Genomic DNA, 27,663 nt, shown 5'->3' with positions numbered 1-27,663 from the left:
TAGCCTCTTTGAAGTGACTTTTCTTGTGAATAAATTGGATGAGATCCCCATGATATGTTCTGGAGACTACCTATTCTTGTAGTTCACTCTTCTGCTGAACCCACACTGTTCATGCACTTAACTGTGCCGAACTTGGTAATTGCACCTTTCACCCACTCTGTAGTTTCTGAGTCACTGCTTTAAGTCTCCCAGGAGCACCATGTGCTCATTTTGTACAGTGAACTGACTGACTCCTTTGGTTTTACAATAACATAACCTCTACTGCTTCTGGAGGGGGTGACAAAGTGCAAATGAAGTGGCCATGCTGGAACAGCATCCCGAGTGTGGCTACCTGTGCCAGCCTTTTTGAATGCTGCTGAGGTCAGGTTTTGTCCGGATCTCCACTCCTATTCCTGCACCTTCTTTAAAAACTTGGTTAAAGGCTTATCTGTAAACACCGATACAGAATGCCGGGGGAGAATAAAACTTGCAAAAAATCGCAGCATATGTGAAATTGTAGCACAAGGAGCTTAGTAATTTTTCTCATTCATCTTTCTAAGGTCATTAATCTATTCCTAAATATTTTTCTCATTAATGTACCACTTGACCTGTTCATCAGTTCACTTAGAAGCGAACAGCTCCCAGAATTACGGCTTATATTTGTATAATTCACTCTTTCAGTGGTGTTTGAATCCGACTGTAGGTTAATGCATCATCTGTTTGTGAAATTACATGGATTTGATCAGCCTCTGATAAATTTTTCCATGTTTGGTTGATGTGAATATTGCATAAAGCTAGAGCACAGTGAAATCCTGGGGCAGTAGATGCTTCTAAAATGGTATTGCTGCTCTGCAAATGTAGGGGGAAATTCTTTCCATCCTTTCCCTCATAACAAAATCCCAAAGACAGCATATGCTAAATCTGTTCTGCCAGATTCTGGTGCTTTTTTCCTACAACAGGTGTGGTTTATGGTGTAACAGAATTAATTGTTCAAAATCCAACCATTACCCAGTAAATCCTGCTGTCTGCTTTTATGGTAGGCCAGATTGGAGCATCAGAAATGCCTCGTCTTCATGCAATTATTTATTACTCCAGTAAGCTTTTTTCCATGGTTTGGGGATATTTTTACTTCTTCTGTGGTTGATGGTCTGGACTCAAACACTTTGCCATATTCTTGCAGTCTAATTTCCTTTGAGACTCCGATTAGGGAAAAGCTACTAGCCATTCATCTCTAGTTGAACTTCCGGAACTTTTAGGGCAGCACATTCATACAACTCAGGAATAATATCTGACTGCCAGTCTGACTTCCTCAACTCTACAAACATGGATTTTCCAAATCCAGTATCATTTGATGTTCTTGTAATAATAGCATGACAGCGATTTCTTTTTGTCTATCTTTTGGGAGCATTAAGTGATGCCGGCAAGGGGGCTGTTTACAGACTATGAACGAGACGGGGTTGCTGTAGAACGTGCTTCGAGCTGTTTTATTTTTTAGCATCGGTCTTATTACATGATTATGACAATGGGAAGATGCTAGCAGCTCACATTTTAGGTAGCAGACTAAAAAACTTAATGTTACAACTTACTTTATAAGCTTCTTGACTAATCACACAAAGCAAAAGCATATTGACAGTAGTTCTATCCAACCACCATAAGCACACGTACCTTTAGTTAAAACAATACTTGCTTATTTCAAATACAATGCACAGAGCTCCATTATTAAGCTTTAACCTTCCTAATATCTTGCTAGATAAACTTTCTGTAGCTTAGAGAGCTATTCTGACAAGCGTTACTACACAGAATATTGTTCTATTTGCCCTTGCTTTTCTACAGTTTAAATACTTTTTCTGCTGACCTATCTCATAACTGCTGCTTTAGCTCTACTCACAGTTCTGCTGTCTCTGAGGCCTGCATCTTGCAGCTTTCCCCAAACCCTCTAATTTTGTAGATTCCCACATTAAGTCACACTCAAAATGTTCTAATACCTCTCCAGGAGCAGTTGGGTCAATTTATTTTTAATCTAGTGGTGTGCCCAGGATAAGATTCAGGGTTAATTATTAACACCAGAGCATCAGAGCATCTATTCTGGGTGCTTTAAGTGCAGGGATGGTGGTAATGAGTAACCTGATTTCTGTATCCTATAATATTCCTACCAAGCTACAGGCTTTCTTCCAAGCTGGGTTTTTGGTTTAGCTAGTTAGATTAGGTCCAGCAAGCTGAAATTTTTTTGTCATTTCATTATCTGTTGGGGGACACATATTGATGATAGACTTTAGTCTTATTTGTGTTTACCTCTATCTCTTGCTAAGAAAAGTTTTCTTTCTAACACACCATCTTGGTTTTTTAAGCTTCTGCTAACAGCTCAGACTTCTCAAAGCAATTTTCTTCACGTGCTTCCACAAAACCATCAGAAGTACATTATTTCTCCCTGTGAAACACCTGGCTTAGCAAATTTAGAGAGGTATGTTGAGGGGCCAAATATGAACAGATGAATATTGGTCTTCCCTATATGTATCTATCAAAGAAACATGCTTGACATCAGGCACCTCTTCCAGAATTTTTACCCTTAAATATATGGGAGACATTTGTCTTGTATGTTTATTTCTTATTTTGATTCTGTATTTAACCAAAAGTAGTTTCCTGTTTTAATGTCGCTAAAGATTATGTGTACTACTTTGGTTGTCCTCCTCACTATTACTTTGGAGGGTAATAATCTTTTCATTTGGCTTCTGCCTTAGCACAAGGAAGAGGCATGAATTCTGCGGCTTGGCCTTCTAAAGCTGTGTTCTGTAGTTTGACAGCTTTTGTGGGCACTCCTTCCTGCTGGTTTTTGCTCTTTCCATCCAGTTTGTACAAACCTTTGTGAAACCACAGGTTCGAAGGCTTAATGGATGCCTTCTCCTTGACAGTACTATTGCAAAGATTGGGGGTTTCGGTTTTTAGCATTGATTTACTTTCAGTGCTCTTACTGGGCATTGCTTTATCACTTTTATATATTCTATGTATGATTTTGATATATCAGTTTTATGTGAGTTTTATGATAGTTTTATATGCTTAACATTTTTGCTCACTGTTGATTCTAGCATCATTCTTTCCAATCAGAATGTGGCTTAAAATCCACTGATGTTCCATTCGTTTTCCTGGATAATGGTGTATTCAGTTGTCATAATTGTTACCATCATTCCCATTATGAGTTTCTCCAAAGTCATGGTGCTTTTTTTATCCTCCTTGTTCAAGTGTCTGACAAATATCAGCTCCTGCAAAGTGGTGTTGTCTTGGTTTGTGCTGTTCACTACAGCTTGGGCAGTTCTGTGTGCTTGCTTTTCTGGATTACAACTCAGTTCTTCATGTGTTTTCCCTTGTATCTATATTTTTTATACTTGGATATGATCATGATGATTGGAGCCTGGCCTTTCTTGCAAGAGGTTCATGTTTTGGTAGAGGACTTTGCAGGTCATTCTCAGTACTGGAGCTTTTGTATGTTTATGTTTCTCCAGAACGCCCAAAGCAATTTTGATGGCAATGATTTTATCTTGGTCTTCCCCTAAATACTGCCTGAGCATTGTGTCCCAGATTTCAAGTCTTTTATCAGTGACTATTTTAGTTCTCTCCAGTACTGCAAGATTGTCTCTAAATCACTCAAGAGTACTGCTTTGTACTTTTATCTTCTTTTTGTACTCTGTTTAAGAAACTCTCATATCTTTAATATTCACATGGGTCACAACATTCCTTGAACTATTCTGGTGCAGTTCCGTAATTAATCTTTTCTGTCAGAGGTAAAGGAAAATGATTAAACACATCAAGTGTCTCAGAAGGACTTGTTGTCAGAAATAAAGCTATTTTTATCTTGTCTCCCATTGCTTCACAAAGTCAAATGCTGCTTAATTCTTTTCCAGATGACCTTTATATTTTCAGAGACTGTTTGCATCTCATGAGACTTGAAACTGCTTTCCCAGCCCACTTGTCTCTCGGTGCTTTAGTTTATTTGGACAGGATGTCGACTCCAGTGGTTGTGCCAGCCTATCTGTGTGGCAAGTGGAGTGGAACAGGCACTTTTTCATCTCTCTGGCTCGTCTGGGCATTAAAATGGCTTGAGTGAGTTGTGGCCCAGAGGTGTCCCTACCTGAGGAAGTGCTTCAGATGCAGATGATGGCAAAAATGGGGTGAGATGAGTCCCTGCCAAAGGGTGTGTCCTGTATTTGCACAGCTTCTGATGGTACTGGTGGGGTTTGCAGAGTGTTCTGTGCAGTCCAGCTGCCTTCTCTCTGGCTGCCATGCCACAGGGTGCTGGCCCAGTGGGTGGCCTTTTCAAGGGTGACCCTGAGAGAGGTTTAACTCAGGGCTTATGCCATGACATCTCGGCTTTCTGGACTTCAGAGGAGAAGCTGCCTGCAGCAGCCACCTGACACAGTGTGATCAAGGGGTTTTTGTTTCCTTCCATCACACTGTGGTCACCGTGTCTCCCTGCTGCATATCTAACTATAATGTTCATTATTGCCTGTGCAAACAGTGTGTGAAAGTAAAAGCCTTCCAAGACTTTCATCTGCTCTAAAATTCAATAGTAAAGTATGAAAATAACTCTTACTTGCTTCTTATCTTTCAGGTTTGTTTTTTTTTCCCCTTCTGCTAATATTTTTGGAGTACCTGCAATGCATCTGGATGCCTGTGGCTTAGCTTCATGCTTTCAGGCTGCCTTCTCCCTTTCATTTTCATGGTAGCAAAGCTCTATTTTGCCTAGGATGAGGAAAAAGGGTGTTCTTCACTGTGCCTTCAGACAAATACTTAATGCTTTTTTGGGTATTTTTTCTGTAGAGGTGAGTATCCCATTAAACAGAGGCACTTATTCTGGAATTAATACACTGGTCTACAATTTGGGGTATCTGGTTTGTCTTTTTCTGTGCATGTTGTAATATCTCTGTTTCCAGTTCCTAAAATAGGACTGATACTGTTTTGTGCCTAATGTGTGGCTGCCATAAATTCATTCATGTTCATGTTCCAATGACCAGCACAATGTGAAAAACAGTGGCTAATGGTATTGAGAAAGGAACTGGAACAAAGGGTGTAGTTCAGATGTGTGATCAATACTTAGAGCTGTAATTCTAGCAAATGTTACATGGAGTGGTTGTAGACTGAAAAAAGTTCACTTGGTATTCCATGTACCATTTACATAGCCTAATTCTATTGCAAGGTTGTTGAGATTGGTCAAAAATACTAAATTAATTGAAATTATCATCTGTGGTAATGTTGGCTAACAGATTGTAAGAGTAAAACTGGAACACTACATATTTGGGAAGGAATAATTGGGGAAAACCAGAGTAACTATATAACGAATATAAAAGTCCTGTGCTTTATATATGAGGATGTTATTTCACTAGTTTTGAAATATGGGAAGAACCGTAAGCAATTTCTACATACCTGTATCTGTTACCCAGTATTAAGAATATAGCTTGATTGTGAAACAGAATGTTTGCCCAAAGACTGTGTGCATAAAACTAACTTAGGATCTAAGGGTGAAACTTACATTAAGTATGTCATCCTTTTGTTGCAGCTTTTGATTAAAATACTTATTTTTGATGATACGGGTGAAAAAGCACATTTTCCCCTTCCAGGTACAAGGCACATTGTGACTAATACATATTAGATTTTTCCTATGTCATTCAAATATTTATTTCCATTTTGGAAGGGCTTTTGATGTAGAACTGAATAATGATATTTTTGTTGGAAGTATATTATCCCAGTTTCTACTAATCAAAGCCCCTTTGCACACCTTTTTCAATTAACTCTTCTCTTTGTATTGCTAAATCATAGAATCATAGAATCATTTAACTTAGGAAATGTCATCCTGTCTGGGCAGCCTGTGGCAGGGCTTGATAACCCTTTCTTTGAGTGACGAAATTTTTCCCACTATCCAATCTAAACCTGCCCTGGTACAGCTTGAGACCATTTCCTCTTGTCCTGTCACTTGTTACCTGGGAGTAGAGACTGACCCCCACCTGGCTACACCCTCGTTTTAGGGGGTTGTAATGAATGATAGGTTCTCCCTGTCCCTCAGTTTCTCCCTGTCCCTCAGTTTTTCCAGGCTAAACAGCTCCCTCAGTTGCTCCTCATCAGACTTGGGCTCCAGACCCTTCTTGAGCTCCAGACTTGAGCTCCGTTACCCTTCTGTGGACATGCTCCAGCACCTCAGTGTCCTTCTTGTAGGGAGGGGCCCAGAACTGTAACACAGAATTGGAGGTGTCACCTCACCAGTGCCAAGTACAGTAACACTTTCCAATTCAGTTTCATTAATACATAAATAGACAGTTAAAACAAGATCATTCATCTGAGCATGAAGAGCAAGGTGTTAGTGCAATTTATTTGTGAAATGAATGTTGTTATTACTGGTTCAGAAGACACAGAACTTAAAATTGAGAAAACTTGTTCTGGAGGAATGAACACAAATTATGGAATTGTGATGTTCCAATTAAAATTCTTGATTTGCTCCTGTGAAGGCTGTGCATTGTGATGGATATAAATACAGAGAACTCGCAGAATAATCCATATCAGTGCCAGATTCAGGAAGATCTTGATGATCATGGATTTAGAGAGAAGTCAGGCAAACAAATGTCTTAGTATTACTACATTGTTGTCATGTAGGGATTCAGACTGTATAGGTCTGCCATGCCATAGAGTGGACAATCTCTGACACAGTAGGACTTTGTCAGATTATGAAGCTTGTGTGCCTGTGTTGAATTACTTCTGCTATCACTGCAGGAATTTGGTAGGACCTAGCCCATGCTATGACATTGCAGGGTTTGTTTTTCTGCCTTGGAAATGTGTTTGACCCCTCTCAGGCTATTCAGGTCTCCTGCATGGAAATGGGAGGCTGTGATCTGAGTCTTTATTATTCTGGAGTGGCAACTAGTCGCTTTGTGTTAAGGCAGCTGGTGGAGCCAGAGATCTCCACTGGCTGTAGTAGGAGCTTGGGCTCACATGTGGACAGTGAAATATAAGGTGTCTTCAGCTCAAAAGGAATCCTACCCTAGAAATAAGATTCATTTGCAAATGATAATTTGCACCCTGCCTATGGGTGCAAATTATCATTTGATGTGTTCTTTAGCACCTCAGATGTCTCTGTGGAGCTAAGAGATACTATTTAGGATTTTTTTGGAGACTCACAGCTTTCTGAAACTGGCTGGAATTTGGGCTGGAATTCCAGTTGGCTCTGAAGTATCTAAAACTGTATTAACCACCTAATTTTTTTTTTAGTCAAATTAATTCTGTTCCAATTTCCATATAGGCTCTCTGCTTTGTCACTGGCTTCTTCCAGCTTTATTTCTATGCAGTTTTTGAATGCTTCATTAATCTACATCCACAGGGGACTTTAATGCACTGTTTTCTACGTTTAGCATTTTTTAAATAGAAATAATATAATTCTGCTTCATGCACACTCCAGAGGGCAGACATTTAAGTGAGCTTCTTGCCAACTTTCATCTGCCTATGGAGTATGTTGGGTCTAAACTGCGTAACAGGTTTTGTCATCAGTGGAGAGAGATGGACTCGCAAAGAGTGACTCACACTTCATATCTTAGACAGCAGTCTTCTCATCTTCTGTAGAGGCAGCCCAGGGGATTTAGAAAGTAAAGTTGAGTGAGATGATCCCACATTGCTACGCTTCATCTTTTTTCATTGCAGTGAGAGAGTAAACAGCACTTCGCTATGCTTGTAGAGGGATAATCTGTAGAATTCTCTTTCTCCTTTCTTCATGGTAGATCCAAAGCTACTAAAATGCTGGAAGATCTCTCTCCACTGATGGGAAACAGGGGGGGCTGAGAGTTCTGGGAGCCACAGTCCTCAAGGTGTTCTGTAGCTGGGCAGCATACTTGCAAATGAAGATGACATAGATGAAATTATGTGTTTGAGAGTGTGCATGGTGGTATCTTAACATTTGAGATGGTAAACTGGAGATGAGTCACATCCAACAGAGGAAAAATACACATCCCCTTTGTAAGAAAATTTGGGTGTGCAAATTTGAGTTGCAAGTGGTGACAAATTTATTCTTGATGGCATTTTAAAAATCATATTTTAAGTGTTGGGTGTTGATCCTGGTGTGTAATGTCTTTGGTTCTTTCCTGAGCTTCAGTGTGAAGTAAAGTCTGTACTTAGGTCAGCTCTCATTTTTGCCATGAGATTTTGAAGTTGTTACTATAGTTTCTCACGAGCGTCAAAACCCATTGTATTAATACGGACAGATGGTCAGGCTGCATTATGTTTATTGGACCTATTGATGTATTATAAATGAGAGCATCTACATGGAAGTCTGCGACTCACAGCTTGATTCAGATACATGTACATAGCTGTGGACTGTGATTCAGAGTTTCTGAGATTGTTCTCTTTGGCTTTTGGTGACCACTCTGAAAGTGTGTGGGTCTAGTCTCCTGAAGATCTGTGCAGTTGTTTTATATACCCCACGATGACTCAAAGGCAGCAGGTTTCTGTGTGGGGGCTGCTGAATTGAGCCTTGGTTATTGATCTTGCCTTTAGTTGTCCTTTACTTCCAGTGGTTTTTCTCTCAGCAATGATAATTAAAACTCTGCTAGGGCAGTAAAATCCTAGAATTTGCTGTTTTCCTGGGTAATTAACAATGTTGATGTCAAAAATAATATTCCTAATAATGCTGGCAACTGGAAGTGATTGTACTTCAAAGCTTAAATGGTAAGAGTTTATGAAAAGGAGACTCTAAACAGCAGCTATCAGTAAATTAATGATAAAATTTGCCAACATGCCAACTGCATGGAGTAGAATTCTAAGGCTTTCTATATGATTTATATTTTAGGGAAAGCTAAAAATTTGATATACGTTCATTTGATTGGCGACTCTGTATGGTGAGAGTGGAGGTTTGTGTCATCGCAGCCCATATGAACAAATACTGAACGATGAGTCTCAAAATATAAATGTAAACTGTTAGTAGAGTTATTAGGTAGGTTTTAGTCTAAGGAGTGGATCTCAGAATTACAGAATCACAGGATGTGTCAGGCAAGAAAGGACCACAGTGGTTCATGTGGTCCAGCCTCCCTGCTCAAGCAGGGTCATGATGGATCACATTACACAGAATTGAAACCAACAAATCTTGAATATCTCCAGTGAGAGGAACTCCACAACCCCTCTGGGCAGCTTATTCCAGTGCTTGTTGATCTCTACAGTAAAAAAGTTCTTTATATTCAGGTGGAACTTCCTGTGCATCAGTTTCTGCCTGTTGCCTCTTGTCCTGTAGCTCAGCACTGCAGAGCCTGGATCCATTCTCTTGACACTCTTCTTTAGATACTTAAAGACACTGATGAGGTCCCACCTCAGTCATCTCTTCCCATGGCTGAACAGGCCCAGCTCCCTCAGCCTTTCCTTGTAAGAGAGATGCTCCAGTCCCTCGCTCATCCTTGCTCTTCTCCACTGCACCAGGAGCTCCATGTCTCTCTTGTCCTGAGGAGCCCAGAACTGGACACAGCACTCCAGATGTGCTTCACCAGGGCAGAGTAGAGGGACAGGATCAGCTCTCCCGACCTGCTGGCACTGCTCTTCCATCCTAATCCACGCCAGGACACCAATGCTCCTCTTGGCCACAAGGGCACTGCTGGCTCAGGGGTGCCTTGTTGTCCATTAGGACCCCCAGGTCCTTCTCTGCAGAGCTACTTTCCAGGAATTTCCCACAGCATGTCCTGGGACATAGGGTCATTTGGTGCAGGACCCTATATTTGCTTTTCTGGAACTTCAGGCAGTTCTTCTCTGGGGCTCTCCAGCCTCTTGAGGTCCTTCTGGAGAGTTGCACAGAACCCTCTGTTGTATTGGCCACTCTCCCACTTTTGTGTTGTCAAATCTCATATTTTTACATTTTCAACAATGACCTAGAAAAAGAAAAGACAATTTCTACTAATGTATAGATTAGAAAAGATTGAATATGGATTCACAGAACAGTCAACATTCTTGTTGACTGATAAGCTAGGCTCAAAAGAAAATATGTTTTAGATGGTGAAGGGCTCTGGAGAGATGATCGTTTAGATGTGCATATGCTCACACTGTAATTCTGTGGCCACATGAGCAGAAATAGTATGGTAAATCATCTCTGGTTTTACTGCTGGCAAGACTGCCACTGGCATATTATATCCATTTCTGCTTCTGCAGTTGAAAGACAGATGATGACAAATTGGAAGAGAATCAGAGGAGAGCAGTGAGAGTGGTTAAAGAGCTTGAAGGTAATGCCTGAAGATAATACAAGGCTTTGGGAACTTAACATTTAGCTTTTAAAAGGAACATCAAGAGACTGTTATAACTGACTCTGTAAGATCTCAGGAAAGAAATTTGGTACAAAATATGTTCTTATAGTAAAAGATAAAATGATACCAAGACAAGTGCTTAAATTCTAATGCTAGGTATAAATAGTACATTTTAATAGATTAAATGGAATTACTGGAAAAAATTTTCAGGACCTGTGGCAATTTTATTTTCATCAGACTTTCTAAAGTCCATATAGATAGATCTATATTCCTGTATTGTGTGTTCTGATTGAAAGAGTATTAAGTTGAAAGGTATTCCTTTGTTTTATATTGTTTCAGAGTTTTGGGCAATATTTTAATGTTCTTTTTTTATATATCCATGAATCTGCAGATAAAGTTATATTCCTATAATGAAAACCTTTTTTTGAAACATGTTTGGTTAAATGCATTTTCATTTTTGTAAATACTGGCAGTGTGTCTGAACTCAATAATATAAGTTAATAAAGCCAGAAGTGTGTTCAATGCTTGTAATAGTATCTTATGGAAAGCTGAGATGCTCTTTTCCCCAACCAACTAGCAATTTCTGGTTGACACATGGTATTAATATATTATTAAGAGGTAATTTAGGTATTGTAAACTATTGATGAATTAATAACACTGAGCCCCAGTACTTGAGAATAATTGTGTTGCTTAAAATGGATTTTCGGGTCCATTAATTACAGCCTTTCTTTTCAACAGGCCCATGCTAAGGTCTGGCATCTCTACAATGACCATTTCCGTCGGCTCAAAGAGGAAAAGTGTCCATTGCCCTCAGCTCCCACTGGATAAAACCCCAGCGTATGACTGAAACGAACATAAAAGAATGCCAAAAATCCCTTGATTTTGTGCTTGGCTGGTTTGCTAAGCCCATATTTATTGATGGTGACTATCCAGAGAGCATGAGGAGCAACCTCTCATCTCTGTTGCCTGAATTCAGTGAGGCTGAGAAGAAGTATATCAAGGGAACAGCAGACTTCTTTGCTCTTTCTTTTGGAGCTACCCTGAGTTTCCAGCTTTTGGACTCCCACATGAAATTCCAGCAGTTGGAATCAATAAGCCTGAGGCAGCTCCTTTACTGGATAAACAGTGAATATAACAACCCCCAAATATTCATTGTGGAGAACAGCTGGTTCGTTTCTGGTACCACCAAGAAAGATGATGCCAAATATATTTACTATCTCAAAAAGTTCATTATGGAAACTTTAAAAGGTAGGACTTTGTATTAATACGTGCTTGAAAAAATTATAATGCAGTATAGCCCACAGAGGTGTGTTAAGGCACCAGGCTGAAAACTGATTTTAGTCTTTAGCATTCATCTTAGCACTTATGAAATGAGAGTTCAAATCCCTTTCCTGGGTTTATTCTTCCCTTGAAGAACTCTCATATCTGCACATAGCATTTGGTGAGCCTGATGCTGCTGTTCTTGAAGACAGTAGGAAAATTTTTACTGTCTTTGGTAGGAGGAAGTGCAAGACATGTAAAACTATATTCTCAGTGGCCTTAGGAGAATTTGCTGTACTATATATTAATAGCTGCTTTCCTTATCTGAATGCATATGTACAAAACATAAGAATATATATATGGAAAGGTAAATACTATGCAATAGGAATTCCCCTGAAAAAACCCATAAGGCTGAAATAGTACATTTTAAAATTAAATATTGGAACCTTCTCATTCTGCATCTTACCCTTGCCCAAATTTCACATTTGTACAGCTGTGGGCATCAATCACAGTAATTTGAATTTCCATCAGTTAAAGAAGAACTGAATAGTTGAGGATATATAATCAAAATAATTTAATTTGTTAACCTATTATTTTTTCCAAACAGTAAGGGAAATACACCACCATGGATGAGACTTATTTGTTGTTTTCCCATTTCCTTCTGGAAAAAAACATTTTTTTAATCCTAGTAGTTGCCAATAAGTTGTTGGGGTTCCCATTTCCACTTTCATTGTCTTTTAATGTCTAAATTTACAATTTGTCAAGTGATTTACTTTTCTACAGTTTACTGTTCTTGGTTTAAATAGTATTATTGTATCTATTAATTCAGATGAAATAGACATTGTGTTACATTGCCATTTTCATGTGGTGAATGAGAAAAAATTTGTTTAATTTCATTCCCAGTAGTAATGAAGATGCAGAGGACTCCCAAATTGGTTTCATCTGCTATTCCAGAAACGTAATTATTGCAAGTAAATTAAAAGGTGAATAAATACCTGAGCAAAATAGTAACTAACTGTTGTAAGTACAGTATCACTAGTTTGCATAAAGTCAGCTGAAGAGTTCATCTTCATGAAGAGGTCATACCCCTATTTCTGCTTAGATTTTAAATTGCTGCAAATACACACATAGATCTGTCTTTTAATCACAGCTGGCTGGAAGCAATCTCAGTTTACAAAGTGTCTTTCCATTTATTGTATCACTCAGTAAATAATAACAACAGCAACAACAGTATTAAAGACTTGTCATAAGACACTGACACTTGCCTAAACCTTTTATAGAAAAAAAAAACCAAGCAAAGAAAGCAGAGCCAGGCTAGGTCTGCAGGAGGGACTTTGGTATCATAAAAATGGAAAGTATTGCACCCAAATCTTCTGTTGTTAGAATCTGCAAAATCCAGTGTAAATACCAAAGTTTTCTATGCAGTACCTTGGGGAATTTAGTTGAGAAAGATCCAAAAAAGTCATCATGCTGGCTGTGAGCAGAGTTGTTGGACAGCATTAAAAACCAAACATAAAGGCACAAGCTTTCTCTCTGAGAATTGTAGATATGCCTATCCGGTGCAATAAAGCACTGTAATAGGAAGATTTCTGAGGTATTAACCATGAAATTCACTCCAGTGGTGAAGGGACAGTAAAATGACACAGGAACTGTAGCACTGAGAAGCAAGGATGATTAATTCAGACATGGGTCCGCATAGCTGGGATTTTGCTACTTGCTAGATCTTGCTAGTATCTGTTCCTGGCTGTGTGTATGCACTGGTTCAGACAGAACTGCTTATTTCTCCATCTGCTTTAGCAAATAAGTGCAGCCCAGTTGCTACCTGTAGAGCAAACTGGTAGAGCAAAACCCAGAGCAAACCTGTAGAGTAAAAAAGTATTGGTGTTGAGGGCCAGGTGTCCACACTGTATGTATTCCTGAAGCCCATTTCTGGATTAATTTTACCCCAAAGGAACCCAGGACATGCATTCTGAGCCCACTGTGTGATATGAACTGAAGCATGATGAGGGAGATCTGCTCAAAAGTGTGCTCCTGATTTCCCTTGAAGTGCTGATGTAGGTGTCCACTCTGATACTGCATGCTGTAGAGAAGCTCTGTACAATTTTTTAAATTTATTTTTTTGTTTTCCTTTGGGAAAGGATATTTATTTGGGATTCACAGTCCTCTTTGCTATTTTTGGTATTTCTTTCTTTTTTCTTTTTCTTTTTTTTTTTTTTTTTTCCTGGCACCATTTAGGGTTGATTAGAGTAAATAGAGCTGTAATATAAAGTTGTTAAATATTAATTAGAGCCATTAATTGGTTGGAGATATCCTCTCCCATGTGTGGGGATCTTACTCTGGGGTCATATTCACTTCCCTTCTCTGTCTCTGGTGCAACAAACAAATGGTTTGTGCCTTGTAAAGCAGAGCATGTTCCCTGGAAGAGCTCTTCTGGGTCATGTTGACTGGGAGAGGTCAGGTCATTGTCTGGGGAGTTACCAGGTCTGAATTCAGAGTCTTAAGCAGAAAAGGAATAGGCAGGCCCATGACAGATAGGACCAAGCTAATCTCAGGTATGTCCAGAGGTGAAATACAGATCTTGGGCACCTTCCAGATGGAAGCATGGGCTGGGGGCTTCACACACTTCTTCAGGCACTGGGGTTGGAGAGCACCTGAGCAGATCTCTATTTGATACTCTGTTTAAAGATCTCTAGTTGATACTTGTGGGTCTGCCATGTGTCCTTTCATGACTTCGATACTATTGAGCCAAACAGGACATGAGCTGAACTGCTGTTTAATTTTTAACCCAGTTCTGGCAGAGTTCTGGTCTGTACAATATCAAACTTGTAGGCTTGCTCTGGGGGATTGCTCACATCAGGAGTCACTTGCAGTGGGAGTATGGACAAGCCCACTGAGTTTCAGAAGCAAGGACAGTCTAGATTTCAGTCAGCCTTGTTTGGTCACCAACAGATATAAAGGAAAAAAGAGAGACATAAGTAGAAAGAAAAGAAAAGAAAAGAAAAGAAAAGAAAAGAAAAGAAAAGAAAAGAAAAGAAAAGAAAAGAAAAGAAAAGAAAAGAAAAGAAAAGAAAAGAAAAGAAAAGAAAAGAAAAGAAAAGAAAAGAAAAAAGAAAAAGAAAAGAAAAGATACATTAGTTTTCATTGTGGTTATATGCAATCAGTGTGGGATACGGTGTTTAAGGCTTCCAGACTTCTTGGAACTTCCAAATATTTTTCAAGTTGCTTCTTTCCTAGGTGACACTTAAAAGTTAATACATTTTTTAAAAAGGATTTGAGGAGAATTTTTACAAGGTGCTCAGGAAGTGTGGGAGTGCTGTGTGAAGTGATGACTTACAAAAGGGTGAGATGCTGTTCAAAGAAGTTTTCACTGAGACTGGTTCACACAGTGGACCTGTACTGGCTTTTACTCTGCTGTATGGCAGATGTCATCATGGGTGCATGCAGAGGTTAGAAAAATAGTGACATTTGCCAAACACAAAAGAATGGTGCCTTTAGGAGGAGAAATATTCCATTTCCTTAGACATTTTCTCATGACCTCTGACAAAGACTGGGCCAAATTTGTTCCTTATTTAACTGCATTGTTCTTTTAATTGATTCAAACAGGGTTACAATCAAGAATCCATGTGGTGCCTCATAACTGATTGTAATGAGGTACGTTAGTAAATGTAGCTCAGGAAATTAGGATCTTGTTATTCTGCTTGCCTGAAATAATGCTTTCAGTGTTACTAGGCTGGTAAATATTATCTTCAGTCAGTATCCAGTTTGGGCTGACAGAAAATGGTGAGTAATAAAGATAAACTTTGCTGGCTACAGAGCCAAACACCAGTTCAAAAGAATGTTTAAGAATGTGCTTAAATGCATTGCTGAATTAGGGTCTAATTATGTAATTAGAATTAGCACACTCTTTTGTGCTTTCCTGGAGCTGAGCCTTGCCCAGGAACATTTTGCTGAATCTCAGTGTTTAATAAAGCTAAAAGTGAGTATCATTTGGAATCTTATAATAATGCTGGTAAAACTAACAGATGCCAGTAGATCCTGACATTAACCTTTAAAGCATGTGGTGGTTTTAGAAGTCAAACAGTTGACCTAGAACATGCACATATTTTTAGAAACCCTTAAATATTTGAGCTGGAAAATGCTGTGCCATAAAAGATGTAAAGAGACAGAGTTTCCAAATAAACAGAGTATTTCTGTATTATCACTTCTACTTGGAATCTGTGGTAATAAAAATTCATGTGCACACCAAACATTCTGCCAGGTTTTTCCCAATATGTATTTGGAGTGGAGGGGGAGGAGATGAAAAGGAGTACAGCTTTTGTTTGCATACAGGGTAGTGCTGCAGCAACAGCTATCCTGGAGTGAGCTGCAGCATGAGCAGAGCAGAGGGCAGTGCAGGGCAGCTCCCGGCTCCGTGGCTGCAGATGGCTCAGGCTCTACTCTGAGGCTGAGGTTTGGCACATCTGATGAGCAGCACTGCTCAAACCACTGCTGCACGGCTTCTCTTTCTAAACCTCGCTGCTTTAAAGCCAAGCCAGGTACCTCTGCTGCCTCCTACCATAATCTGGCAGCTCCCCCAGTGCAGCTGAAATATGTTCCCTGAAAAGCTTTGAGGAATGCCCTGAGATACTTATCTGACCTGTTGCATTGTTCTTACACACTAATGCTGCAAGCATTGCTGATAGGGTGTGATCTGCAGAGAAAAATGAGCACTGTGCTAAGTTTGGGTTTGTTCTTTCCTCAGCTATCCGGTACGACGGAGTTCACGTGTTTGGCTACACAGTCTGGTCCCTCCTGGATGGCTTTGAGTGGCACAGGGGGTACAGCATTCGACGCGGACTGTTTTATGTTGATTTTCAAAGCCATGACAAGAAGTTGATGCCCAAATCTTCTGTCTTGTTCTATCAAAAGCTGATAGAAAAAAATGGCTTCCCACCTTTGCCTGAAAACCAGCCCATAGAAGGTATTTTTCCCTGCGGCTTTGCTTGGGGAATTGTTGACAACTACATTCAGGTGAGTCTGATAATAAAGCCGACAGGCTGTCCAGCTAGATCAGTGCACAAGTTCACAGTGACATATTTGCTGAATAGAGTGTCTTTGCCACAGTGCTGCAAGGAGATGGGTTCAAGGCTTTTGAACCAAACAGTGTGTCTATCATTCTTCACCAGACTTGCTGTGTGTGACCAAGGCAAAATGGTCAGATTGAGACACTGTAAATAACATTATAGAAAAATGTATGGAAATGGAAAGGAGTCTGATGCTTGTCTTCCCTGAACATATGCAATCAGTTATGGGAAGTCAGCTCTTTTCAAAGGGAAGTCAATTAAATCTGCTAAACTGTAAAATGGATGTTTTAGAAAACTTCCTGACAACTCCTAAAACTCCAGTGGCATCTTTCTATATCTTATGCATATCCATCCTGGTACTGTTCTTAGAGAGATTTTTGTATAAAAGGAAGTGAACAATATTAGATTTAAATGAAATTTCTATATTCCTTGTATTTCATTTTATGTTATACTGTGTCTGATAAGGGCCTGCATAGAACCTAGCTAGTTCATGGCCCTCAGTCTTTATTTCAACTGATTTGATACTTTGGGAGAATGTTTCAAATTATAATACTTTATAACATGAGTACAAATTCTACCTTAGTTGTGATCGCTTTAACTGTTGGGCTCTGTAATTTTCAGATGCTATTTTGGGTTGCAGAGCTTCTCTAACCACAGTAAAGAGGTGTAAATTCAGAGTCAAGGCTTCATCCAAAACCAGAATTTTTAATTTATATTTTCCACAAAGGCAGAATCTTTCTTAAGGCTTGAATGTGAGGAGCTTGTTTTTTCTCACTCCAAAAGTAAGATTTGGCTTTATCCTCTTGAGAAATACTGCAGCCTTCTTACCTCATGCACCGATTTCCAAGAAAATTCAAGTCATCCTCCTAGCTCTCAGATAGATTAAGAATTGGAAATGGAATTGCTGCTTTTGGACTCAGTAACAACTATAAAGTTGCGGACTCAGTCAGCCTACAACAGCTAAAAAATCCCTCCCATCCCCAAAACCTTCAAAGCTGAATATTTTCCTTTCAAAAGGCCATTCAGACATTTTGTGCTGTAGGCTTAGGTTGTTTGATTTGTAGATGCATCACGGTGGAAAAACTGTTTTGACAGCCTTCCCACAGTATTAGTGGCAATGCATGCTTTAGTAATCTACAAGGGACAATTCTCCAGAAAAGCAATTTCCCTCAGACATGCTGTTTTTTATTACTTTCTTCTACAAGCACGGTACTGACCTCTCCGGAGAAAATAGCAACTGATTTTCAGCAGCTTCTTTTATACAGTCTGCAGAGCCTCAGCTACAAGTTGAACACTGGTTGTAGGCTGACACCTGCTTTTCAAACAGAGGGCAGGACAAGGAATCTGAGCTCAGGGGGAAGCTGCACACCAAAGATTAAAAAGAAAGAGGAAAGGACAAATAAAGACCATGATATCACTATCCTGTGGTTTGGATCTAGAAAGAATTACACAGAGTATGAATGAGGAAATTTCACACTGTGCATTATTATAAGTAGTTCAGTGTTTCATTTTCTAGTCCTTACTGTGCTGGTGATTTTCATTAAAAAGTGAAAGTATAATTCTGAGTGACCCTGAGAAGCTCATCTTGTACTGTGTTACTGTGTCATACAGGCAGTTGTGACATCTGAAACCCTAAAGCCCTCTGGGAAATGCATTTTCTGTTGGAGTAACAGACAGCGGGTTTACCCAGAAGCCCAAAAAAATTGATTCAGACATCAACAGCCTGCTGAAATAACTTGGAAATTACTTCAGTATGGATTAAATAAAAAAGGATGTCTCCAGCAAGAAGGAAAAAATTTGCTTGTCCACTGAATTTTTGCTAAAAATCAAGTGCAGAGCATTACTCATCTTTCATCATAGTCAGTAAAAGAGAACACAGAAATTATGTTGTATTCATTATTTTTTCTCATGCATTCAGGGAGTGGTCTTGAAATTGACTGTACTGGGTAATTCAGAGCAGACAGTCTCTGTATACCCTCCTTCAAAGAAAAACATTTTAAAAATTACTGTAGTCTTCACTGAAGATCTTCTCTGGATATATGTTGCAGACTTAGTGCCTTATCCCTGAGCAATCCCTTGTTTCTTTTGGAAACTTGAACAACTTAGAAAAGACATAAACATGATGACCATTAGCATAAGCTTGTTTGGAAAGTAGGGTAAAAATAATAGATAGATTTGGTACTTTTCTGACATCACTTGTTAACAGAAAAATCATTCATTTGTATGAGCCCAAGATGCCAGCATCAGAGATGCTGAATGCAATGTTTTGACTGAGGATATTCTTTCACTAGGCTGTGTCTGATGGTTGTAATGTTCCCACCTACCTGGAACAAACAGCTTCAATCTGGTGTGTTTCCTGTTCCTCCTAGGTAGACACGACACCTGCCCAGTTCCTTGACTCCAGTGTTTATGTGTGGGATGTTCACCAGACAAAGCAGCTCATTAAAGTGGATGGAGTTTACACCTCGAAGCGCAAGCGTCACTGTGTTGACTTTGCTGCTATCAGGCTCCAGATCTCTCTTCTGCAAGAAATGCATGTCACACACTTCCATTTTTCACTGAAATGGTCTTTAATCCTTCCTTTAGGTAACCTTTCTCTAATCAACCACACACTTGTACATTACTATCAGTGTTTTGCTAGTGAACTTCTCAGGGTTAACATAACTCCTGTCGTTGCTTTATGGCAACCTATGATTGAGAATCAAGAGCTTCCAGTTTCTCTTGCCAAATATGGTGCTTGGGAAAACACAGAAACTGTTCAGGCTTTTGTTGAATATGCCAGATTCTGCTTTACAAGTCTTGGGGACCATGTGAAATTTTGGATCACCATGAATGAACCGTCTGTGAAAAACCTGACATACACAGCAGGGCACAACCTGTTGAAAGCCCATGCAAAAGTCTGGCATCTTTATGACAAAGAATTCAGGAGATCTCAGAAGGGCAAGATATCTATAGCTTTGCAAGCTGACTGGGTAGAACCAGCTTGTCCCTTTTCCAGGAATGACCAAGAAGTTGCTGACAGAATTTTAGAGTTCGACATTGGCTGGCTTGCAGAGCCCATCTTTGGGAATGGAGACTACCCAGAGGTGATGAGAGCGTGGCTTCGCCGAAGAAACAGTGTTGACCTGTATAATTTCCACTTGCCTTACTTCTCAGAAGATGAAAAGATGTTAATACAGGGCTCATTTGATTTTTTTGCCTTGAGTCACTACACTACTACCCTTGTGGGCTCAGAGAAAGAAGATGCAGTAAAATATGACCACTACCTTGAAGTTCAAATGATCAATGACATCACGTGGCTTCACTCTCCCAGCAGAGCTGCAGTAGTGCCCTGGGGGCTGCGTAAATTGCTCAAGTGGGTGAAATCAAAGTATGGCAATGTCCCAATTTATGTTATGGCTAATGGGATTGATGATGACCAGAATATGGTGCATGATAAGCTCAGAGTGTATTACATACAGAATTACATCAATGAAGCTTTAAAAGGTAAGGAGCCACAGATGGTTTATATGTCACAAATCCCACTATTAGTATACACTGTGTGATAAAGTATGCTTAGCTTTATAATACATGTCCTCTGTAGAATACTCCCTAAATGAGATGTTACTACAGTGTCACAGGTAATTTTCCCCTTGATTTATGATTGATTGGTGTTACTAAATGTCAGGAAGATTGACCTTGCTTATGTCCTGCATAAGACAGCAGAAGAAGATTTTTATGGGTTGAGTAAATTTAAATAGAAGTTGTGTGAGTAGCTCCACATGTATTTAGTCAGATTTCCATCTTACTGCACTTCTACTGTTGTTTTGCTTTGCTGCTTCTCTCCACTGATGTGCCTCAGGGCTGGGTATGAGTTCTGTTCCTCAGTTGTCTCTGTATCTTATCCAACAATGATCTTATCCAACAGTGATCTTCATAATAATTCAGCTGTCTACCTCATTATGCCATTTCCTGGACTGTTTCCTGCTATTCAGAACACATACCAGTCCTTTTCTCTGTCTCAAAGATTCATAAATTATAAGGCAAAAAGCACTTTGAGTCATTCTGTCATACAGCACATGCTGCTTTTTCAGAAAAGCACAAGACCCAAATGAGATAATTTTTACTGAAGATTCTTTGCTACCTCACAGTGTGTGTATAGATATATATATATAAATCTCATTTCTACTATTAATTGCTCTAGCTTCAGCTTTAAGCAATCTTGTTGTGCATTTCCGCATATATTTTACTTATGGTATTTGCAGACACAAGACAAGCTATCTCTCATATATCTCTTTGATAGATAATACAGACAAAGCTCTTTGTGTCCCTTGCTATAAAGCATCATTTCAAAGCTCTGAGCTATTAAGTTTTTCCCTGTATGCTGATATTCCTCATCAGAGGGGTAAACCCACACCTGGACACACTGTTCCTAACACAGTCACACTTAGGCAGGTATAACATAACCTCTTACCCTCCTCATTTCTACATGCAAGCAAGCTGTTGGCCTTCTTGGCCATGGCAGCAGGTTGGTTACACAGCTTCTGTGGTGATTTACTGACATTTTAAACTCAGTTACAGATTCCTTCACCGTGTTCAAAGCAGGACTGCCTCTTCAAAACTAGGTCTGCTTGTTGTTCACATTTGTTCATGTCCAAATGCCTGCTGCTTGTTTGTGCAAAACTTGCTATGCTAGCTAAGTTATGTCTCTAATCTTTGTGACTTGCAGACTGTGAGAAGAATTTTTACATTTATTTCAGTTTGCTTATATATTTAAGATCTTTAAATAACTTAGTGCTAAAAGCTGAGCTCCCTGACCATGGTAGAAATATACACATTGTAACACTTACTTGCCTTCAATTACATTTCTAGACTTAGTTCTAGTTCTGTTACTTAATTCTACTTGAGACTAGTTGAAATCTGTTTATTATGGGCTTTGCTTGACCTCATAACATTCTATTTTCTTGTTCCAAATGCCATATAATACAAAGTCATTTGCCTTGTGAAGCTCTAAGTATTTAACATCAAACATCATTACTTTTATTGATCTGCTGGTCTCAGAAAAAAAAAGTCAAGTTATTTTGACAAGATTTATTTTTCATAAAGCCAAGCTGATTGGCATTAATCATGTATTATCTCCTAAATTTTATATTTATTAAGCTTTATATAATCTGTTCCACTTTTTTGATAGGTAGTGAAGGATGGCTGGCAATTCCTGTCCACTGTATTAACTATTGGCTTTAACTTCCTCCTCTGTAATATCCACGTCTTTTGCTGATTACTGAACATCAATATTAAGTGCCCAAGAGTTCATTCTCCAGCATTGAATTTGTAGCATTGAATGCATGTTTTATAAATCTATAGTTAAAAAAATATTTTGGCAATATTTGGGCTTGTGGTGTCAAACTGTTTTTTTCTGTACTGCTTGTTTCCTTGGCACTTCTGTTTTCAAAGTGTCTGTGGATGTGGATTTATCTCCCAGTTCCCATTAGCAAGAACACCTACATGCCTCTGCTTTTTACAGAACTTTGCCCTTTGTACTGTTCTGGTACCACTGTCCCCCAGTCACTTCTTTCTCCCTCTTCTGTCCAGCCTGTAAATAGCTCCTGTGTTTTTCAGCTTAACCTATTTTCTTATCTTTTCATCTTCTTTGTGATGGATAAATATTTCTCTGCTAACTAGCTGTAATACTTTTCCTAAAGCTTAATCTCCCCCTTTAGACACCGTACACTCCTCCATAGTGTTTGGCCCATCAGCTTTTCCATTTTTTTCTTCTCTCTCTCTGATATTGCACTTTTGTCCATCTTGTCATTACATAACCTTGGCATCATGACTGATTCAGGTTTCTCCAAGACATGCATTTCTTTTTTGCAACACCTTGTGCAGTAACTAAGATGAATTAGAAATCTTGTGTCCTTACCTCAGTGTCACAGTAGAGGGGGATTGGTATGTGTATGCCCTGGCCTTAAAGTCCCTGTTCTGCCTTCTTCCTCCAGCTGATTTCAGGCACTGCATGTGGAAATTTTTGTGTGTGTAATATTGCTCACCTGCATTGTTCCAGGGGAGCCAGCAGGTTTGCGCAGATAAATGATTCCAGGATACAGTATGGGACCTTTTGGACTGAGGCTATATTTTGAAGTGCTTGTACTCTCTTTAAGTACATCTTTGCCAATTGAAAACAAAGAACAGCAGTATCCATTTATGTAACACCATTAAATCCACCTGCAGTTCTGCAAACACAACTAATTATCCTGGGCAGCAGCTCTGTAAAAGGCCAGGTAAATATTATTTCATTTTACAATGAAAACTAGGTTAGGGTGCTAAAATCTTGCATGTGGCTTCAGAAAGAATTGTTTCCAGAAGCATATGAAAGTTCAGTCCTGTGTTCATCTGCTTTAATTTGCTAAAGCAGTGATTTTGTGAGATAAACTACTACAGTTTGTGTTTACTACCTTGGATTGATTTTTTTTGCCAAGCAGGATGGATGGCTCAAGGTTAACACTGCAGCTGCTGGGCCTCTTCCAGTAGCTGAGTTAGCAGTATGGATTGTGGACACGTTCTCAATACAGACTGATACAGGTCATCTTGGATCAGAAACTTGGGTTAATAACAGAAGAGGGCTGTGATTTACATAAACTTTCCCCTTGCACCAGTGATATCCCAGTACACAACCTCATGGCTGTGTGATATTTCTGGTGCCACTGTGCCTTTGCTAGTGAGAAGTGCAGCCAAACATCCTCTGTTTCTTGTCCCATCAGGACGTGCCCTGCAAGGGAGAAGGAGAAATCAGAGAAATAGACTGCAGAAAACTAGGGGCAGGAAATCCAAAACCTGTATTCTTTAATACAAAACAAAGAGAGCCATCTTTTCATGATAGGCTCTATGCTGATCATAAAACACCGTCAGGCACTCACAGCTGTGTTTGCCAAGCACAAGGAAATAAATTGCAGGATACTCACAGATCACACTGTCTGGCAAGTGGCTGACAGATTCTTACTTTTTATGAGAAACACTTCAGAGATGTACATGTACCTTACTTAATTTGGAGAGAAGTGCAGATGTGGATTTAACATTCCCTTGCCCCTCCTTTACATATGGACATATGGTACTGCTCTTGAATGCAAAGTGACATTGATACATTTCTTCAACCCTTTGTCTTCTTTTGCAGCTTACACCTTGGATGACGTTAACCTTCAAGGATATTTTGTCTATTCTTTTAATGACAAAACTGCTCCTAAGTATGGTCTCTACAGCTACGTTGCAAATCAGTATGAACCAAAACCTTCTCTGAAACATTACAGAGAAATAATTGGCAATAATGGTTTTCCTGGTCCTGAAACTCCTGAGTTGCTGTGTCCAGAAGAGGTGTCCTCATGTCCCGATTGTCACTTCTTCCGAACGAGAAAATCGTTATTAGCCTTTATCTCTTTCGTATTTGTTGCGTTTATTGTTACTATATTCTTCATTACTTACTACTCCAAGAGGGTGGAAAGGCGGTATTAATAGAGCTTCTCCCTTGAATACATCACTCACTGTCCTTTTTCTTGCAATCCTTTGGGAAATCTGAAATAAATATGCACAATGCTGTGATTGCTTCAGCATTAGGAAGGCATTTACATTGCTTGGTACTGCAGGATATTGACATTGAGAAGCTATTGCTGGCATATGGCTTCCAGAAATCATTTTCTCTGTTATAGTACCTTTGGTTTATAACCAGTCCTTGATTCCTGTGGTTGGATTTGTCTCCCAGCTTTCCTTGGGACCTTCTGTTCAGCAGATGCTTTCCCCCTCTTGGATTTCCCTTGCTGAACTGTACAGGTGAAAGAAGGTTTTGAAAACATGGTGTGATGGAAGAGCCTAAATGTCAAATTCTCCAAGACTGGGGTGAAACAAGAATTTGCTTTTCCAAATTAGGGTTTTACACTGATGTTTCTTAACCAGAGCTAGAACCTAACTGGAGCAGGGATCATGACTGAGAAGAAAGTGGAGGAGAATTGCAAAAAGCAGTGCCAGGGGAAAGATTAACCCCTGTCCTAAAGCAGATGCAGGAGGAAGAACAGGGGGAAATGAGTCTGTACTGCTGGGAGCTCTTGGTAAATCAGTAACTGGTACTGTGACTACATCTGAGTTCAGTATGCCATTGGGGAACTTCAGTTAAAGGAACTGTGTCATTCTCAGCAGGGTAAAAAGCAGGGATATATCCAGGGATTGCAGGGGTCATCTACTGGGAAGAGACGGGAAGGGTGAAAGGGCTTCCCTTTGTTTTGCTCAGGAAAAGAAAGGTAAAGAGCAGGAACTGGGATGTCTTCACTGTCTCAGTTGGCAGAAAGCTGTGTGCCTGACCCCGTGCCTCTTGCCCTGTACCCAGGGACATGGCACAGCTGGGACACCCCCTTTCTGCACTTCTCACAGCCAGTTGAACTCAGCTGCCACTGCTGCTGCCCAGCCACTTACCTGCTGGAAACTTGTGGTAATTTAGCAGGGATGGTCTCTGCATGCTATTTGTGTTGAGTGCAGAGACTTCAAAAAGCAGCATTTTGGTGTAATAGTGCAGCACTTTATTGCTGCCAGGGTCTGAGATTGTGGAGCTTTTGGGCCAAACCTCTCACAGGTTGGCTGGAGGTTCTCCTTTGAGCAAGTGGACCTGGCAGCATTTGATCCCAAAGTATTACTGGATGTCTGAGGGCCTCTTGTTTTTCTCTCAACAAGATAAAATAGCAGAATGTTAGCACCGTTGTTTATTAGTAGAAATAGAGAATGGGAAAGAAACCTATGTCATTTTCCTGCCTTGTGAGTTGCTGCATTTGGAAGGTCCTCAGGGTAAAGCAGTATGGTCATTTTTGTCTGCTCTCTAACTCTAGGCCTGCATTGCCTTCAGCTGTAATTGTATTTTTATTGTTATGTGAACAATGTCACTCACTGGAAAGAACATTTTAAAAGAAATGTGCTCTGTGTTAATGAAGAATTATTTATCTACTAAAGCTGATTATGTTGTATTAAATGTGATGTTTATCTACTAGATTACTAGAAGATGACTAAATAACCTCCCAGGGTTCTTTTCAACCCGAACACTCTATGATTCTATACTGTATATTAAAACTTACATATGAAATATGATTTTAATTTGTAATTTAAGATTATATTTTTTCTTAAATAATGTATAGGAAAAAAATTAGTATCATCTCATAATGATTAATATATTTTTCTTTCAGTTCTAGTCTTTAAATGGTCTCTCTTTGCAATTGTGTATATTTTGCTATTGAGATTAAGGTGCGCATTTCAGGATAAGTGACGAAGTTTAAAAATATGTGTAAAAATTATTTATAGACTGATAGGACTTGCTGTAGAAGAGAACATTTCAAACTGCTGTGTATTTATGCGTTGGTGCCTGGTGCACTGAGGATTATGAAGGAATAGCTCTCCCTGAGTGTATGAAATGTGGAATGGCTTTTCCCTGGCACGGCAGTGAATCACTGTGCAACACATTATGCCAGCTGCCAGATGCCTTTGCAGCACGTAACAAAAAGTGACATTCATTTAGCACAAGCTGCACCCAGCTCATGCCCAGCTTGTGTGTTCTGTATGCCTGTGTGTCTGTGTTTGTGTGCGTGGTGTGTATTTTGCTGTTGGTCAAACGTCGGGGCCTGATGTTTCTGAAGAGCCAGGTGTACCTGGGATGTACCTGCACCCCTGGGTTTGAGGGGGCTCAGGAGGCCTGGGCAGGGCAAATCCAGAAGAGCACAGGTGCCATGGGCACAGTGCTGATGGACCTGATGCTTCATGAGCAGTTCCCATCCATCCAGCTGCTGCTGGGAGTTGTGGAATGGCCCAGGCACAGCACAATGTGTGAAACAGCAGTCCCAGCACGGAGGAGACACGGCAGGCTCTTCCCATAGAGGCTGGGTGATATGTAACCACTGACAGGCAGATGGCACCAGCTGGATAGCTAATTTGTAGGTAAACTGGGATTTGTTGCTGTGTGATCGTATCCACTCATGGAGCCATGACCCATGGAGCTAACACAGCCTTTGGCATAGTTGTCTTCAGAAGAGGTTTTAAATATCACTGCAGAGCACAGCTGGCTTGAGCAGGGCACAGTGGTTGCCAAAGCTTTCTCCCGAGCGTCATGCCTGTGGTGCTGCCTGGGCCAGTGAATTGCACAATGATGGGCTGTTCTGATGGAGATAATGGTATGGTTTTGCCTTTGGAATCTGCTTTATTTTATGTAATCAGGGACAGTACAAGTTTCCTGTCATTTGTCTTGAAAAAAATCACTCTTCAGTAATAACAAGGAACCCCATGAATAGGCAAAGATGGGATACCTGTCCAAGGTGTGCTTATGCAAACTGATGTGGCAATCACCTCCTTTGGTCCTGCTGTGGGGCACTTGCTGCCTTGGATGCTCCCATGAGAGCAGTGATCTGGCTCTCCCAACGTCGTCTGTGCATCCTGAGCAGAAATGCAGGCAGCAGGAAGGACTTGGAGCAGAGGGGGCTCCCTACTCAGGCTGCAGAGATGGCTTGGTGGTGGCTGGTGGTTTGTTTTCTCCAGAGCAACAAGGCGTGTTCAACTTGTGGTTTTTTAGGTACCCTGCTTTCTTGATTTTTAACTGTGTTTATAGAATGAAATGTTGTTGCCAGTTTACTCAGTGCTCCAGATTAAACATTCTATCTGTTCAAAATATTTTTATGACATATGTGCAAAACTTCCGGTTTATTTCTTGAAAAGATTGTGCAGAGTGACTGTGGGAGAGATGTCTTTGCTAAATGACAGGATGAATGTTATATTGTTTTTATAACAATCGCAGAAGTGAAATAAAGATACTGAATGTAACAAATTGTAACATGATCTTACTGTTTAATCTGTCCAGTTTTTTTGCCTGCAGCATGAAGTACAGAGCATCTCAGGAGAGGCTATTGTGATAACTCTGCAAGGAGTTTGTGTTGTTTGTTTTTCCACTGACACAGAAATAACTCTAGCTTTTGTTGGAGATTTCTGGGGCCTGTGGCTAAACAGATGTTTTTCCAGCAGACCTAGGAATTTGGAGGGTTTTTGTTATTTGAGGGGTTTTTTTATTATTATTTTTAAAGTGACTGTTGCTATTTAGAAAATCTGTGGAAGTAACCATACCAATT

At 39.9% G+C, this 27,663-nt stretch overlaps 1 protein-coding gene across 1 annotated transcript in view; it reads left to right on the top strand.

The window, feature by feature from the left end:
- KL (klotho) overlaps positions 1-27,371 on the top strand; it is a 49,186-nt gene extending 21,815 nt beyond the window's left edge. Inside the window, 5 exon segments of the mRNA XM_036380656.2 lie at positions 10,965-11,004; positions 11,007-11,474; positions 16,228-16,496; positions 18,919-20,035; positions 23,697-27,371. Of these exon segments, the coding sequence (XP_036236549.1) occupies positions 10,965-11,004; positions 11,007-11,474; positions 16,228-16,496; positions 18,919-20,035; positions 23,697-24,031 (2,229 nt within the window). The 3' untranslated portion in view covers positions 24,032-27,371.
- Positions 27,372-27,663: the final 292 nt, after the last annotated feature.

This window comes from Molothrus ater, chromosome 2, assembly GCF_012460135.2.
Source record: "Molothrus ater isolate BHLD 08-10-18 breed brown headed cowbird chromosome 2, BPBGC_Mater_1.1, whole genome shotgun sequence".
Taxonomy (NCBI): Eukaryota; Metazoa; Chordata; class Aves; order Passeriformes; family Icteridae; genus Molothrus; species Molothrus ater.
This window is presented reverse-complemented; position numbering and strand designations above follow the sequence as displayed.